Source organism: Leptosomus discolor, chromosome 7 (genome assembly GCF_034619465.1).
Source record: "Leptosomus discolor isolate bLepDis1 chromosome 7, bLepDis1.hap2, whole genome shotgun sequence".
Classification (NCBI taxonomy): domain Eukaryota; kingdom Metazoa; phylum Chordata; class Aves; order Leptosomiformes; family Leptosomidae; genus Leptosomus; species Leptosomus discolor.
The window spans coordinates 38,067,913-38,085,299 of NC_141397.1; the positions used below are offsets into that span (position 1 = coordinate 38,067,913).

The 17,387-nt window shown below is 48.5% G+C and overlaps 1 protein-coding gene across 1 annotated transcript; it reads right to left on the bottom strand.

Moving 5' to 3' along the window:
• Positions 1-16,359: 16,359 nt before the first annotated feature.
• SOX14 (SRY-box transcription factor 14) lies at positions 16,360-17,082 on the bottom strand. The gene has a single exon (XM_009960301.2). The coding sequence runs from the start codon at positions 17,080-17,082 to the stop codon at positions 16,360-16,362; it is 723 nt and encodes a 240-aa protein (XP_009958603.2).
• Positions 17,083-17,387: the final 305 nt, after the last annotated feature.

Genomic DNA, 17,387 nt, shown 5'->3' on the forward strand with positions numbered 1-17,387 from the left:
CTTAAAAACAAGGAAAAGAAGTAACAGATTTACCAGTCAGCACAACAAACACATCAGGACATACACGCACACACAAGTACCCCTTAGCTGTACTAGCACTGCAAGAGGAAGTCAGCAATGCAGAATAGACCTGTGCACATTTTCCAAGCATCTCTTTGCAACACAACTCTCTCACCTATAAAATGGGAACAATGATACTATCCACACAGCTATATGACATGAAACGTGCAAAGGGAATAATTATAAATTTGGTGAAAATGAAGCATTTAGTATCCAGAGTCAGTCCTATGTTTTAGCAAAGTCCATAAATCCCAAAAAGATCGAAGGTTTAATGATATCAAAAGGTTGCTTAGAAATAAGCTGTTCCTCTGCTTCAAGGTCCACACTCAAGAGACTGCTTCCTCCGGCTGCAGAGACAATATTTCATTGAGTGGGGATATCTGGAGTGAGTCCTCTTGGGACTTGGATTGAAGGGGAAAAAAAATCATATTCAGTGCACTGAAGCATTTTATAACTGAGCTTCAGTGAAAGTGAATACGAACCATTTAGTCAGAGACAGGAGTACTCGACATGCACGTGTATGGTACAAGCCAGCTGTGTGGAGCCAGAGGTGGCGTATATTGATGCTAACTAATCCAAAACCTCAGTGCCCCTTATCAAGCAGCAAATAAAATATGTTGAAGAGGGATCTGATTTTAAACTCAATTACTCCAAGTTGAAGGCTGTGACAGCAATTCTTATTCTCACTATAGAAAATAAAAATTAAATCTATAGGATGATATTGAAATAGTCTGTGCATTACACCAACCATACAGAAGTAGAAACCATCCTCTTGACTGCAAAATCTTTCCTGTGCCAATTAGACCTCCCTACTGAAACACTGCTGGGAAAACCTCTCTCCAACAAACATTTAAGCCAACCACCCTCAGAACTGCAAACAAAAGTCTCTTGCCCAAGCCCTTCTCCCTTTTCTCTCACATCTTCTGAGGAGCTCTGCGCCCTGCCTGGGTAAAAATCACCTACAGGGAATAGTTACCTAACACCATCAAGCAAACCTTGCGTAGTCAGAGGGGAGGATTTGCAGCACCAAGTCTGAAGCCTCAAGTAGCAGCACAATTACAGTCTTTACTGGTTCAGCTCCAGGAGTATCCAGACAAACCACAGGCAACCGCAGAGTAATATTATCCTGATATGCCTGTCTAAACAGCAGATAGCTCTTCAGTAGTGTTCTCCCTCGCATGTTAATTTAACGCTTGATATATAGGAAAAATTAGAATTAAAATGTAGCAGCCTGCTTCCTTCATTCCTGATTCCATTTAGAAATATCTCACATCTCCCCACAAAATGAGTTAAACTGCTTGAGACACTTAAGAGTGTGTATTTTATTTGTAGATAAACCTGTGTGATTTAGGACCCTAAACTCCAACAAAGGTCAGGTTTGCACAGCTCTGACCACAGCACCCATCATATTCAAATCCCAGGCCCAGCATGGGAGGATAGGCAGGTCTCTGCTGCTTTGGGTGGACAAGTTCTTGAAAGATCACAAGGATATGGGCATGTGAAAGACAAGCAGCAAGGCAGGGCTGACTTTCAAAGAACAAATAGCTGGAGTCAGGTTTAACAGCTGACTTTCTGGAGACCTTAGGCAGGATAAGTTATACAAGAAGTGCGCTGTTTCTCCAGCCATGGGGGCAAAAAAGAAAGGAAACCAGACGCTTGCTTAAGACATTGTGAGCCTTTCTTCCCCTTTCCCGAGGCTTTCCAAGCAGCAGCTGTGCACACGTGATGTCATGGAGAAGATGCCTGAAGAGGCAAAGCAGTTCTGAGGCTCTATTGCGTGCATCTGCAAGAAGAGAAAGCAAGGACTACACTGGACCCTCATTAATCAAAGTAGCTGGAGACCATGGGGACCCCATGAGTAAGTGCAAGCTTGCACATCTGTGACGCGGTAGTGACGCTTATGAGCCCATACCCTTCAGAGGCACTTCTGAGTATTCTTATTAAAAGATGAATTCTTGGGCTGGAGACAAAACAAAAGAAGCACTCGATTTAAAGCGTTATGCAAGAGCCACAGAAGTGGCCGTGGGTCAATGTTAGTTAACTGTGCTGCCAGAGAAATGAATTCTGGAGTACTTATGTCCCTCTCCACTGCTTTGTTTTTTCCATGGCCTACAAAACAAACGGAGATGTTTCAGCTTGGAGAGCACATAGCAGAGATGGTGGGTGAGGAATGAAACCCATTCCATTGAAAACCCACAGAGTAACAGCTTTGCTAGCAAGGAAATGTGTTATCTGCACTCGTCGGGAGGGGAAAGACACAAGAAAAAAGGGAACATGAAGAGAAGAGTGGAAAAGGCAGTGAGAAAGGTCTGGGTTTAATCCAGATGAATCGAGAGCAGAGGATGGACCCATGAACAGAGGTCTTCTGCCTGTCCTGACCCAAACACTGGGTAGACTGTGAGGTAGGCAGATGCTGATGTTGACTGCTTTTCCAGGAAGCAGGAGAGTGAAAGCTATGCAGAAAGATGTCACTCAGTGCCTCCAAATGAATCACAGAGATCACAAGAAAGGCCATATCCTCTAGAGATGTGGAAGGACAATGAGTATTAGCAAAACCTTGCATTTCAAAAAGAAAAGACCAGTGATAAATCTAGGTTGGGAAGACAAAAAATAATGTTGGGGCAGATATGTAAAACTTCTGGGTCAAACAAGTGATCAGTCGATCAACTGATAAAGAGCTTGATCAATAAAGAGAGAGAAGCAGTCTGCCAAGGGCTGCCAAAAGGGGAAGACGATGAAAAGGAGGTGACAAAGGCTGGGAGAAATCACTTTAAGAAATGCCCAAACAGTCTACAATGCCTCCTCTCAAATAAGCAGTGACACCTTCAAATCTTGCAACATTCCCTAATCATCCTGAGGATGAACCCACAGCGGCCACTTGCTCTGGGGAGTACTAACTTGCTCGTGAAGCACACATATTTAAGAGCACTGAAAGTTTTCTGTATTTGTGGGGCAGACCTGAGCCCTAGGTTGGAGGAGACTGCCAGTGTGTGCCTTGAGAAGAAGCAGAGCTGGTACAGCTACATGAATTTATCACTTGACAAGCTCATTCTGACCAAGTATTTCCTTCTCTGCAAAGGTAAATTAAGAGATCTGTGGATGCCAACATCGAAGCACCTTGGGAGCCATTGATGACCATGTCCAGGCACTAGTAGTGCAGGTGCTGTCGGAGCCTGCCATGGCCCATCAAAGGGCACTGGTGACTCGCTGGGGTGTCACAGCAGGGGTGGACTTGGCTGCAAAGGTCTACAGCAGCCTGCAACATGGGAAGGGGAATAGAAGGAAATCTAAGTCAGTGCTGGAACACAGTGCCAAGTGATCACCGCAAGGGCAAGCAATTAATGATAAACCCAAAATCTATGCTTGTTTCCTATTGCAAGCACAAAATGAGGCCAAGTGGTTAAAATACACTGCCCTGTCTGAATAAAACCAAACACTGCTTCATCAGAAATAAAACACTTGAGCAGAAATTCCCACATTTGCCTGGGTCAAAGTCCAAACTGCAAAAAACCATGTTTTCAAAGCTCATGTGACACATCTGCAGTGGCATCTGCCCAAGGTACACTTGCAGGGTATCCAAAGCCTTCAGCAGAGGTGCGTGTATCTCCAAGATGATGAACCACTGGGGCCAGTGGCTCTCTGACTCTGCCTCCAGCCCCGCTCCTGTCTTTCTCAAGGGGCTCGGGGAGACTGGAGTTTCTCCACCTCTGTTCCCGTTCATCCTGGTACAAGGGAGCCTCCAGCCCCCCAAACACGCAATACCATGAGACCAGGTAACAGATACCAAGCTTCAAAGTAAAGAAAGGAGGTTTGCAAAGAAAAGCCTACACATTCGTGAGTACATCCATCCCTTGCTGCACAGTGAGAAGAGACACACTCCAGTTAAAAAAAAAATAGACTCTCAAAAGGTCTAATCTTTCAGTAGCTAAACACAACCAAAGGTCCAACCTGACCATGGCCAACACACCATTTCCAACAATCCTTGCAAAACTAGCATGCCCTCAGCTTCCTCAGCTCACTGTTACAATTCAAATTCGACAGCTTCCATGAGTATTTGCACTTTCTTGGGGAAGGTGTCTCTCGTTCATTCTTTTTCTCTTTCTCTGCTATGTTACAGCATCCAGCAGGTTTTCCTGGTGTGGATATGGGAAGTGTGTTACCATTTCTGAGTGAAGAGGGTAAGCAAATAGGAACATGTGTTATGCTATCAAGACAGGGATGATTAATTTGTAGTTAACCTCCATTTTCTTCATTTTCCCTTCATCAAAGCTTGACAAATGTGAAAACAACAATGAAAAATAGAAATAGGAGTATTAGCACTGGATGAAACCTAGTATAGATTTAATCCCCACAAAAGAGTATACAAATGTTTTAGATCTTCCTTCTTTGTAACAACCTTTTACCCACTTTCCTGTCCTTGGGCATAAATCTATTTAAATTTAAAAAGATCTATTTATATACACACATGTGTGTCTGGCTGCGTGTCTATATATATGCATGTGTATGTGCAGAGCGGAAGGTTTTCTCATCAGTTACCCATTAAGGCTGAGAAAACCACTTTGACTAAATTAAAGCATATGTACATTTTGACCTTCTGGATGGTTTCTTGCCAGTCAGCAGCTGCTCCAGGTGTCCCAGCAAGGGAGGTGACCCATGGGGTCCTGTCCCCACTTTGTCCCACATTGAAGGGGGGGAATCAGTTCCATGCAGGATGACAGGCAGGGAGCAGAGAGAAACGCCTTGATGCCACTGAGCATCTAGCCATTGTCCTGTCCCCAGGGGAGAAAGCATCAGGGCACCTCTGCTCCTCCTTAATGCTCCCACCCCACTGGGGTGCTCACACTAATTTGCACCTCCTTTTCATGCTTTTTTATGCATATCTGCTTGGCTTGGAAGGTGCTTTTCACAAGAGCATCATGGAGATCTTGTGCAAAACTGAGCGGCTGCCTTTGAGTGGAAAGTGGAAGCTTGCCCCGCTTCTGTGTAGGCATCTCCTCCAGCCCTGCAGTTATTTGAACATGAATGTGTGGGCTGTGAGGCCAAGAGGTGATTAAAAAATTAGGTTGAAGCATGTTCATACCAAACCTCTGTAGTACCTCAAGTCAGACTATGTTGTCGCAACAAGAAAAATCCACAGTGGGGAGTTGTCCAGGTGATTGCATATCCTCAAGACAAAATTGAGGACCTATAAGGAAACGGGGAATTTCAGTCATTGCTGCTTTCCTTACTGAAATCCTCTTGAAAGAAATGTTAACTACATTGTCATCTACCCTTCAAGGTGACCTGCAAATGAAGAAAAATGGGTTTGTGGCCTTATTTTTGACTTAGTTACAAAGGCCTGAAAAGTCGACAGGGATTGGCAGCAATATTGGGATGGGGTTTTTTCCTTATTTTTGTGGTTTAGGTTTTTTTCCTGCTACAAATGTAGTTTTTTTCTTCCCTGGCACTCTATAGCCAAAGAGAGAACATGTGAAATCAAACTATTGCAGGGGACTGGTGGGTGTTGGTATACCCGAGAGAAGGATGCATAGTCACACCACCTCCTGGTTCGCCTCTAGAGGAGGAGAGAGAATACTTTTGGCTGCCAAGGTTTTATTTCTAGGCAGGAGAGAAAGTATTTGTTTCACTTTTGCTGGCCTCTATTTAACTTACTGATCTAAGGAAATCTTGGGTGAAAGTAAGTCTCTGATAAAGATCTAATTCCCTTTCTGCTTTCACTGCCTGATGTGGGAGTTCCCATGTAAGTAGGGTTGGATGGAGAAAAACGAGAGGGGGAAAAACCCTTGTCTTTGTCAGGAAACAAAATGTCTCAAGCTAACAGCTCATAGGGAAGGAAAGAGGCAAACACTAAAAATGCCTGCATGGAAATTTGAAGAAATTATAGGCAATTAAACACTCTAAATCAGAGGTCTCTAACCTCACTGGGGGGAAAAAAAAAAAAAAAAAAAAAGCCAGCTTGGACGTGATAGTGCAGCTCCAGCTAAAAGATAAAACAGGAAAAATAAAACCTGTCCAAGTAAGGAGCAAGGACGTTTTAGTCCTTCTTCATACCAGAGTGGGTTTGGTTTGTAAAGCTTTGCTGGAAAGACAGTGCTGAGGCACGGGATGCTGTCCCATGAGCCCACCACTGCAGAGCACGTCACCAACAGGAGATACAAGATCCATCTCAGCCCTCAGTGGCATGACATCACCAACACCAATGATGGACATAGCCCCCTTTGCCATCTGAGTGTCCTCAGAGACGGCAGCCCCTCAGGATCTCCTTACCCTCTTGTGCCGCCTCCCCATCCCTGCACCATCCTGGCACAACGCAGACCAAGCAGTGCCAGTGCTATTATGCCAGCTGCCTCAGGGGTGACGAGTGACAGCAACGTGCTTTTTGCCTTGAGAGCTTATTTCAAAGCCAAAAGACCTGAAATCATTTGAGCCGCCAGTGACCTGAGCCTGCTCTCCTGGGAGACCAAAGAGGTTTCACCATTGCCCCTGGCACATAGGGTCAGGGCTATGGTGGCACTGCACGGCTGAGCTCTCCAAGCAAACTCAACTGGTGCCAGCCTCTCAGAGAGAGAGGACAACAGTTAGAGCAGCTCCAAAAACCTCTTAGGTTGCCCTCAACCTGCTTTTACCTACACACACCACCACAACATGACAGCCTTATCTGCACTTTTCTGGGAATGGAGATACCTGTTTTTCCAGAGACCAAAAATTCCTTGTGGGGTAAGAGAGATGGGACACCAAATGAAGAAACTTGGACTGGGATAGTCTAAAGGATTGTCCACAGTTGTACGACAAAGAACAAACAAACAAAAAAAATAAATATGGTTTAACTGAGTTTCATTTTTATTTTGCGTTTTTTAATTACTGTTGTTGGGAGGATGTGTCCATTGTCTCTTACTCCAAAAGCCCTCACTTATTTCAATGCTAGTTTGATGACATTTTTCACAAATCTAAACTTCTTCTGATGAAAACCAGCAGGAAGGATCCTGGGTTGAAACCCTAAACAAGCAGTGACAGCAAAAGGCAGGACCCCAGCACTCCCAGGGCCTCCTGACAGAGGTCCACTCCACTGCATGGTCTGAGCTGCTCAAGCTTTGACCTGCTCCACGCAACCTGAGGAATGTCAGGATGTAAAATAATCATGTAAAGAACTCATGGGATGGGAGAGTTCAGGGGAGCATCGAGCAAAGCCTGCTGTTTCCCATTTATCCCCTAGCCCTGCAGTGCGCTGTGTGGCCTTGCCTCATTTTACACAGACATCATTTGCAAAAGCAAAAATAAAAAGTGATTTACTTACCGACCCTGACAGGAGGCATCACGCAGGACTTTTCTGAGCACAACAGAGGAGTCGGGCAACACCACTAAGCAAAGAGCTTGGGAGCAGCTGAACCCCGTTTCCGTGGCCCAGGAGTTGGGGTGCCATCCGGTATAAGAAAAAAAACAAATTAAGCAGCACCCTGAAAATTAGTTGAATGGGTCATTAGGCAAAAGTGCAGGACACCAGTGCTTGCTCCAAAATGGTGAGGTTACAAAAGTTATTATGAGCAGGCAGGATGTGAACACGTTTGATTTCCAGCAGAAATGAGGTTGTGAGTCCCCGACAGGTCAATGGAAAGGGGAGCCGGGCTGGGCCTCCTCTGGAGACCTTCTCCATTGGGAACCATGGCAGCAACGAGATCCTCCAAAGAATGCAAGTCCAAAATCAAAAGTCAAGCCACTATTAAAGAAAAGACATTAACAAGATCTAAAACTGTGCTATCCAGAGATATTAAGGTATTGGAACTAAACCTGCCTTATTCCCACTAGTGGCTGCATTTTAAGGAAACCTTTTAAAAGGATTATCTTCAGGAACTCTCTTTCAACAGCCTTTCCTTTAAGAGTCGTTCATGGCGATACTCCTATTAATTATGCTATGTGATATGATTATGTATTTATTCAGGTATGGGTTGGAAACACGAAGCAGGGCTAACATTTGCAGGTGTCACTTACAATATGGAGCCTGGTAACTCCAGCCTTTGATCTGGTTCGCAGTTGTATAGGGGATCTGCGCAGGGCAGGCATCCACAAGGTAGCTGGTATCTGCGTTGTCACCAGGTTGTTTGATCTCAGGGTGACTGGCTGGTTGCTTTATTTATACATGGATTTTTTAAAAAAAGGATGGCGAGGACCCCCTGAGCCCTGGCTGAGGCTCTTTTAACAGGCAGCCATAAGAAAAATTATATGCAGATCTATATCCTTATCTAGCTGAAGAGAAAGACGTATATTTTTATCTGTATATATAGGTATTTCCATATCTAGCTGTCTCTCTATTTACCTGTTTTTAACAGTGAAAAGGCAACTTCTTACACATTTAGACCAGAAAAACAAGTTATTCTGCATCCCTCCACTTCCAGCCTCTACGAAGGCCTCCGGGAAATGACGGATGGTTCAGCAGCCTCCGTCTTTGGACGCAGGGTCTCATCCTTCTTGTGACTATTCCTGGGAGTAAGGGCCATCATGCTGAGAGCACGGGGAGAAAGAAATCACCTCCAGCCGAGTACAGCCCCAGCTAACGCACAACAAGCAGCAGTCGCAGGGAAGAGCTCACCTAGGGTGGGTTTGTTTCAATACTTGAAGGTGTTACCAAGAGCGAGAGAGGTTTGCTCTCTGGTCACTAATCCTATAAAGGAAATAGCATCTCAGGTTCAGTTACTGTCCTAAATGTAAACAAAAATACAGACGTGGCCCTTAGATTTGGAAGGTCTAAGGCCAGCAGGCTGATTCCGTGCCTTTCGGTAGCCCGCTCTCTCTGTACGTACGTGGAGGAGTGTGCATCAGCGTGCACACACAGATATGAGCACGTACCATATACAGCTATATGTGCCTCAACGCTCATAAAGGACATGTGTCAAGAACTGAAGAAACTATTTTATGTTTAAATACAAACGGTCTGCTCCAATTCAGAGAGACGCTGCCTTTGCATGTGCATGCGCACGGGCATCATATATATCATGCATATATACAGCATACGTGGGCTGGATGTATGTTTAAATCTATGTCCATGCACTTACAATATATGAAAGCTGTAAATATCTGTACAATATGCATATATTTTATTTTATAGGCACGCACATAGGGAGAGAATGAACTGTTTGTGTAACATCAGCATAGAGACGCAGTACATACATGTTGAGCATACAAACTCCACTATCTCTCTCTCTATATATAAAAATATATACAAATGTGGATGCATATATAACATCTATATTGCGTATATTATTTATAGCTATACACAGACATTTTTTCCAAACTAAAACATTCTCTTTTTCATATTGCTAATTTACTCAAAGTCTGTAACATCAAATAGGAGCTGGGAGGGGGGAGAAGGGAAACTTTGCTTTACCTATTTCAGCTGAATATCTTGGGGGTTTTTTAAGGAAATGTCATTGTATATTCTAGAAAAGTATATTGGTGGGGTAGGTTTACCAGAGGCAGAGAGAATGTGCAGCGAGTGAGAAAGTGAATTGATGGATGGATGGTTAAATGAATATAAATGAACTGATACCTTTACAGGAAAATAACATTTCTTTTCTTTTTTTTTATTCTATAGATCAGTGGGTTTTGTATCTGTAATTCTTTCATATCAGCAAAGGGGAAATAAACTCCCATGTAAATCATTTTCCCCCATCTGGAAGCATATTAAAAGCATGCTTTTTTTTTTTTTTTTTTCTTTTAAGCAGAGCCTTTTTTCCCCCTATTTGCTTATCAGTTCATCCACCATTACATTTTAAATGAAATTGCAAGACTCCACTCTCCTCCCCCCCCCCCCCCCCCCCAAATGCCGGGCTGATGTCGAAAAGAGGGAATCAGCCTCTCCCATGCTTTAGAATAACTGACCTAGATTCAATTACAGATAGACCCGGCAGAAAGGACGGCACCTCGCTGCCTTCTCAGGGGTCTCTTAAAAAAAAAAAAAAAAGGCAAAAAAATTTTTTAAAAAACCCCACCTCCGCCCCCCCCCAAAAAAAAAGCGAAAAATAATGAAGGTGGAGAGCAGATAAACAGCTCCGACCCGCAGCACTCGCTGCTGCAACTCCGGGCATCCCTTGCCGTTCTGCCCCGGACGGAGCCCGAGCTCCGCCGCAGAGCCCGCCCCGACGGCGCGGCCCCGGCCCGACGGGCAGCTCCGTCCCGGCGGCTGCTCGTCTCCTCCGCTCCTAGAGGTTGTGGTTTTCCTTTTTTTTTTTTTTTTTTTTTTTTTTTTTTTTAGGGGGGGCGGCTTCGGAAAAGCTTTTGGAAGGGGGTGGAAGCTTCCCGGTTCTCCCCGATTCCTCCTGGGAGGGAGCGGGCAGAAGTGGAGGGACGTGCCGGGAGAAGCGGGGAGCATCGCTGCGCGGCTCTACGAGGGACCGGGAGGGTGTCGGGGGTCCCATCCAGCTTCCTCCCGCCTCGGGGGAAGGGATGGAGGAGAGGGGGGGGGCTCAGGGCCCGCAAGACGGTTTGTTTCATTTCAAAATGGGACCGGGGCCGCTCTTGGACGTGCCGCTCGCAAACATAATCTTCATATTCAGTTCAATGGAGTCTCCTTATAATTTACAGCAGAGAGATAAGGCTGGAGGATGCAATGAAAAAAAAAATCTGAAGTCATCCTCTCCCCCCCTGTACTGCGCTGCACCTTGGGCAGCGGAGCAGAATCCAGAATCTCAACTTCTCCCGACATATGTTTCCAGCAGATAAGTAAACAATCTGGACGTGAAATGAAAATTTTAATTAATGCAGTAATGCTATTACACCTCAAGTGTGCAAATCCCATTGCCTTGCACTGTGACAATGGGTGGGGAGGAGGAAAGAAAGCAGACAGACAACAAACCACAAGCAAATTCTAATCTGGGTTTTGCTTTTCACTCGGCTCCAATTGTTTTCATAGTTTGTTTCCTTTGAATTAATCTCATCCTTATATTTCAATAATTACCAGCTACTCATCTCTTCCCCTCTTTCTCTCACACACTCAAAGAGCTGGCTCCCTCTCCCTCGCCCTCCTTTTCACATTGGGATCAACCTGTATTTAATTTCTGGGCTTTTGCGCATACACACATTGGCTTGTTGCAGTGTGAACCTGCAGAGACCCTGCACGTTATTTCTTGTTTAGCTTTCCAAATGCGGCGCGTTCAGTAATAATGAAGTATTTTGCCCTAATAAAAAGGGAAGGAATAATAATAAAAACAACAACAACAACAATAATAATAATAATAATAATAATAATAATAATAATAATAATAATAATAATAATAATGATGGCTGGTTTGTCCCTTTGATGTTGGTATAAAACACCCCAACTGGAACAGAGGAGTGTGAAGGAAGAAAAGAGAGACGGGGAGGCAAAATTAAGGACAGAAGGGGGGAAAAAAAAAAAAAAAGGTAAATGACAGACACATCAAAAGCCTCGGCAGTGGCAGAGACTGCTTCGCTCCGGAGTGAGGAGCAGCGCGGAAAACACAGTCTGCTTTCCCCCTCGGTGCCGGGGATCCCTCCTGCCCTCCCTGCCCGCAGCCTCCCCAATGGGCAGAGGAAGCAGCAGCGGGGCTGGCTGGGTTCAGCTCAATATTTTAATGTTTAAGCATTTTTAATGATGATTTTTATTTTTTTTTTTTCTTAAGGGAGACGGTGAGCCCCCTCCGGCTGGGGGGACCCTCCCGTGTCCCTTCCCACCCGCCCCCACGGCTGCCCTCGGAAGCCGGAGCAGCAGTGGAGCCTGGAGCCGGCACGGCCGGAGCCCCACGGATGCCCGCGTGGGTCACGGGCCGGTCCGGCCGGTGGGGGCTGCAGGGAGCAGAGGAGGAGGATGTGTTTCTGATCACTGCTTACTTTTAAACACTACAATCAAGGAATGTAGCCAGGAGGGTCGGGCCTGGAATAAAACCGTAAAATCAGAATTGCAATCTTTTTGATGTTTCAAAGTCTCTTTGAATGCCTTTGATACACTCAATAGCAAATTTACTGGGCTATTATCACTATAAGCAGAAAATAAGTAATATCTCTCAGAGACTTCTATGGTCTTAATGTGTCCCTTTAAAATAAAGTTTTTTAACATCACATAATTCCCCTTCTGTCTTTGTCTCTCCTGCAGCAGAGCTCCCTGGCGATCGCACGGCTACACCTGAGCGCCAGCTAGGGCTCTTCCAATTCCTTCTGTCCCTGGATTTCTTTCCTTTTCCTGTCTTATTTGCTGTTTTATTCAAAGGAAGGCCAGGCTGGCTGCTTTTAAGTGTCTAGGTGGTCCTGCAGTCAGCAGTGAGCCGAAATAGAACCATTTTCTGAGGTGATGAGGAGAGGGAGAGGGAGAGGAGAGGGAGAGGAGAGGAGAGGAGAGGGAGAGGCGAGGGAGAGGAGAGGGAGAGGAGAGGGAGAGGAGAGGGAGAGGAGAGGGAGAGGAGAGGGAGAGGCGAGGGGAGAGGAGAGGGGAGAGGCGAGGGAGAGGCGAGGGAGAGGAGAGGGAGAGGCGAGGGAGAGGAGAGGGAGAGGGAGAGGAGAGGAGAGGAGAGGAGGGAGAGGACGAGGGAGAGGAGAGGAGAGGAGAGGAGAGCGAGAGGAGAGGAGAGGAGAGGAGAGGCGAGGAGAGGAGAGGAGAGGAGAGGAGAGGAGAGGAGAGGAGAGGAGAGGAGAGGAGAGGAGAGAGAGGAGAGGACGAGGAGAGGAGAGGAGAGGAAGGGAGAGGAGAGGAGAGGAGAGGAGAGAGAGGAGAGGAGAGGAGAGGAGAGGAGAGGAGAGGAGAGGAGAGGAGAGGAGAGGAGAGGAGAGGAGAGGAGAGGAGAGGAGAGGAGAGGAGAGGGAGAGGAGAGGGAGAGGAGAGGGAGAGGAGAGGGAGAGGAGAGGGAGAGGAGAGGGAGAGGAGAGGGAGAGGAGAGGGAGAGGAGAGGGAGAGGACGAAACGGAGCGAGAGGAGCTGCGGGGAGCGAGAGGAGCTGCGGGAGCGAGAGGAGCTGCGGGGAGCGAGCGGGCCTGGCGGCGGGGAGCGGCTCCGGCCCGGTCCGGTGCGCGCGTCCCCGCCCAGCGAGCGGCTCCGCTCGGCTCCACCCGGCTCCGCGCAGCGCTGCGCGGGTGCGTACGAGGCTCCGCGGCGCAGCCCGGCCCGGGAACAGCGCCCGGCGCACACCCAAGGCGTGGTGCGCATAACCCCGCGGCCTTTGTTTAATGATTTTATTGAAAGAAGGAGACAGCTGTGGGGAAACAGGTTTGACGAGGAGCTGCATTTCCCCCCCGAGGGAATAGCTTCCCCCCCCCCCCACCCCCCCCCCCCCCCCCCCCCCCGCCCTTCCTTTCTGTTTTTGGTTTCCCTTTGACATCAAAGTCAGTAATCGGTTCATGGCAGTGTCAAGATCATTATTTAATTTATTTATCTGCACGAGTTAAATAGCCACACACCTGCAGCCGGGCGAGAGAGTTGGAGGAATAGTGCGGCGGGAAGAATGGAAACGAAACACACCGCGAGCAGAGGCTGTGAAAGCGAGGTCTGGTAGGGCGAGTCGCGGCGGGGAGGAGGAAGGCGAGAATGCAAGGAAAAAAGAAAGAGAAGCAGGAGTAGGCAAAAGAGGAAAACAGAGAAAGAGGGAGAAAAAAGAGAAAGAAAGAGGGAGAAAGAGAAGGAGAACAGAAGGAAAGAAAGAAACCAGAGAGGGAAAAGTGAGAAAATGAGAGAGGAAGAGAGAGAAAAATAAATACGAAAAGAAAAAGAAAAGAAAAGAAAAGAAAAGAAAAGAAAAGAAAAGAAAAGAAAAGAAAAGAAAAAAGAAAAGAAAAGAAAAGAAAAGAAAAGAAAAGAAAAGAAAAGAAAAGAAAAGAAAAGAAAAGAAAAGAATAAAGAAAAGAAAAGAAAAGAAAGAAAAGAAAAGAAAAGAAAAAGAAAAGAAAGAAAAGAGGAAAGTTGGAAGGAAAGATCTCCGCTAAAGTTTCCAGCCCTGTCTCTCCGCGCTCGCCCACCTCGCCCCGATTTCACCCCGAGAATCCCCGGCCCTCACCTCACCCGTTCCCCCTCCGCAGCCGCCGGGGCCGCCGCGCGGGGAGCAGCGCCCCGACGTGCGCCCCTCGGCCCTAACCGGCTGCCTAAGGGGTACGGAGGGGTCCCACCAACGCTCGGTGGGGAGCGGGGAGGGGGCGGCGGACGCGGTGTCCCACCCGCCGTTCTGCCCCAATCTCCTGCGGGGCCCGGCGGGGCCGCCGGGCAGGCGCTTTCCTCCCCCTCGCTCTGCCTTCCGACCATTGTCAGCCTGATCTGGGTGGATGTTAAAGGACACTGAGCTATCGGTGTTATCACCCAGACTGACAGCAACTGTCAGCTGGGGTTAAATCAGCGCTCGGCGCTCCTGGCGCCGCGCCGCGCCTCCCTGCCCCACGCCGGGCGCATTCAGCCCCGCGTGTCCCAGCGGATCGTCCCGCTGCTCCCAGGCCCTCCCGAAGCCAGCTCCTTTAATTGTCCTCATTTGTAAGAGCCGTTTTGTCATGCTAAACAAGGCTGGAGCAGCCATTCTAGACCTCTCCTTTCAGCCCTTTTCTCCTCTTCCCTTTTGTTTACCTTCGCCCGATCTCTCATTTATTTATCTATCTATTCTTCCTCTGCTTACCCTCCCATTCAAGCCCCATGTATGTTAATTGTGTTATGCCGTTTAATTCTAACGTCGGTCTCCAAAGAGCACTTAATGAGCAAAGCACATCCAAACACGCATCGCTCCGGCTATTCAGCATCTCCAGACGGACCTCTGCGTCTTACTCCTTTCCCTCCGTCTCTGCTCCCCTCTGCGGCAACACTCCCTCCCTCCACAAAGGGTCTTCCACGAATAGCCCCCGCAAAACATCACTAAATGATCCGGTCGAGACGCTAATTCCAACCCACCCCCTTCCAGCACCACCAACACGCCCCCTCCAAACCTCTGCTCTCATCGGCAAAACTTCAACGCCCCGGAGACAACTTGAGAAAACCCCGTTCCCCGACGGGACGAGGGGGGCCGGGGCCGAGGGGAGCAGCCCTCCGCAGACGCTCGAGTTTGCCGCAGCTCCATCCCCGCCTTACGGAAGTTTTCCTCATCCCGCAGCCGCGCTTCCCCCGACGGGCTCCAAACGGAGCCCGATCCCGGCCCGCTACGGCTCCAAACCGGCCCCGACCCGGTGAGATCGGCTACCGGGGCAGGGTCGGGATGGGGAGAGAGGCCCCGCGGAGCCAGTAAGCGCCGGGGCTGCGGGCGCAGATCGGCCCCGCCGCAGGGAGCATCGCCCGCAGCCTCCGGCGCTCGCCGGTGCGGGACGCGGGGCGGGGGAGCCGGGGCACCGCATTTACACCACGCAGTTGCCTCGTTTGATGACAGATTGTCTTTATTCAAAATGTCTTTGTTCAACAAATGAAAAGGTTTAACGAGGTAAAATCCTGCCGGATACATTTTTTTCTTCTTCTTCTTCTTCCCCAAGACATTGTGAAAACATATTTAAATTACCGTCGGTTTTTATTCCGTTTTTTCGTTAATAGTAGTAGTATTAATTTTTTTACAGTTCTACTGCCTGACCTCATACCTGACGCTCTGTCTAAAGTAAACTTAGATCTAGTCTCACTGGATCACACAAATTTAAGGACTATCTGTTTTAAATTAAGCAAACACTATCATATGTTTTAAATATAAATGTTTCTCCCCCTTTTTTTTTTTTTTTTTTTAAACTTAGAAGAGCCTTTTTCTGACATGAAAAGCAATTTTACCTAGTAGTGCGTGGTGGCAAAATATATATATATTTATATATATAACACAGCTGATCTCGTCTTTTAATGTGCAAAAGAAAAAACAACCAAAAAAAATCATAGTTAGATTGAGACTTCCCAAAGTCAAGTCCAAGTGACATGAGACCCTGGAGAACTCCTAGACGTTAAGAGAATAAATAAAAATCGAAACTGCCTCTCTTTTTTTCTTTTTCTCCCCCGCTTTGTCCCGAAAGGGCAGTTCAAGGTTCGCTTTTTTTGTCTGTTCGTTTGTTTTTAAACACATTTACAACTCTTACAAGTGCCGGGCTCCTATCTGACCCCACGATTGCAGATCCCCCCCCCGAGCCTGGGGCCAGCTCTCAGGGCGAGGTTTAGGCGAGAGCATCTCCGAGTCCCCGAGGCAGCGTCCGCGTCTGTCCCGGCCCGGCGGCGGGCATCAGAGTCCTGCTTCGGGTGGCTTTTTGCTTCTGCAGGTTTTATGTACATGCACACGAAGGAATCCCAGTTCCAGCTGCCACCCGGGGACGCACTCGCACGCACACACGCACACACACACACCACGCCTGTGGGGGTGTGGGTGGGTGTTACATGGCAGTCGCATGTGCTGAAGAATAGGGGTCTATCCCAGTCTTGGTCATGCCTGGGAATAATATGTAGGCAACTGGAGGTTGCAAACTGGAAGCCGACCAAGCAGTACAGTTACATGGCACGACATAGCCCGGGTTAGTTGGCGAAGGGTGAGTGTGAGTGTGTTGGCTGGGGCAGCTCAAGCTGCCAAACGCCCCATTCTGGTATCCCAAGGTGGAGGCGTAGGGCAGGGTGCTGGTAGCTAAGGTGTGAGGAACCTCGGTCATCTTCTGAATGGCGCTGGAGCTGAACTGGCTGGGGTCAAGTAAGGAGTAGGGTGCTGAGGTGGGAGGCAGGAAAGCCCTGGCCTTCTCCGGGGAGCTCAGCAGAGAGTCAGTGGCCCCCACGGGAAGCCCGGCGGCCTTTAAGGGATCGGTTTCCCCGAGGTAAGGCAAAGGGAAGACATACCTGTCCTTCTTGAGCAGGTTCTTGGGCTTGCGCCGGGGTCTGTACTTGTAGTCGGGATGCTCCTTCATGTGCTGCGCCCGCAGCCGCTTGGCCTCGTCGATGTAGGGACGCTTCTCCGCCTCGGAGAGCAACTTCCACTCCGCACCCAGCCGCTTGCTAATCTCCGAGTTGTGCATTTTCGGGTTCTCCTGGGCCATCTTGCGCCGCTGGCCGCGGGACCACACCATGAAGGCGTTCATGGGGCGCTTGATGTGGTCGCTGGGCTTGGACATGCTTCGGCCGGGTGGGCGGCTCGGCGGGGCGCTGCGGTGTGGGGCGAGCTGGGGGCGCCGGACGGCGGCGGGAGGAGGAGAAGGAGAAGGAGGAAGAGGAGGAGGAGGAGGCCGAGGGAGCCGGAGGAACGGGAGGAGTGGGCTCAGCTGATCATTACAGGTCCTCCGCCAACGCCGTCCCCGGCGGGAGCCCTGCCGGGGCGGGGCGCGGAGAGGCGCGGAGCGGCGCGGAGGAGCGGCGGCCCGCGGGGCCCGGCGGGCGGCTAGGCGGGCGGCGAGCCGCCGGGCGCAGCAGCGGGCCGGCG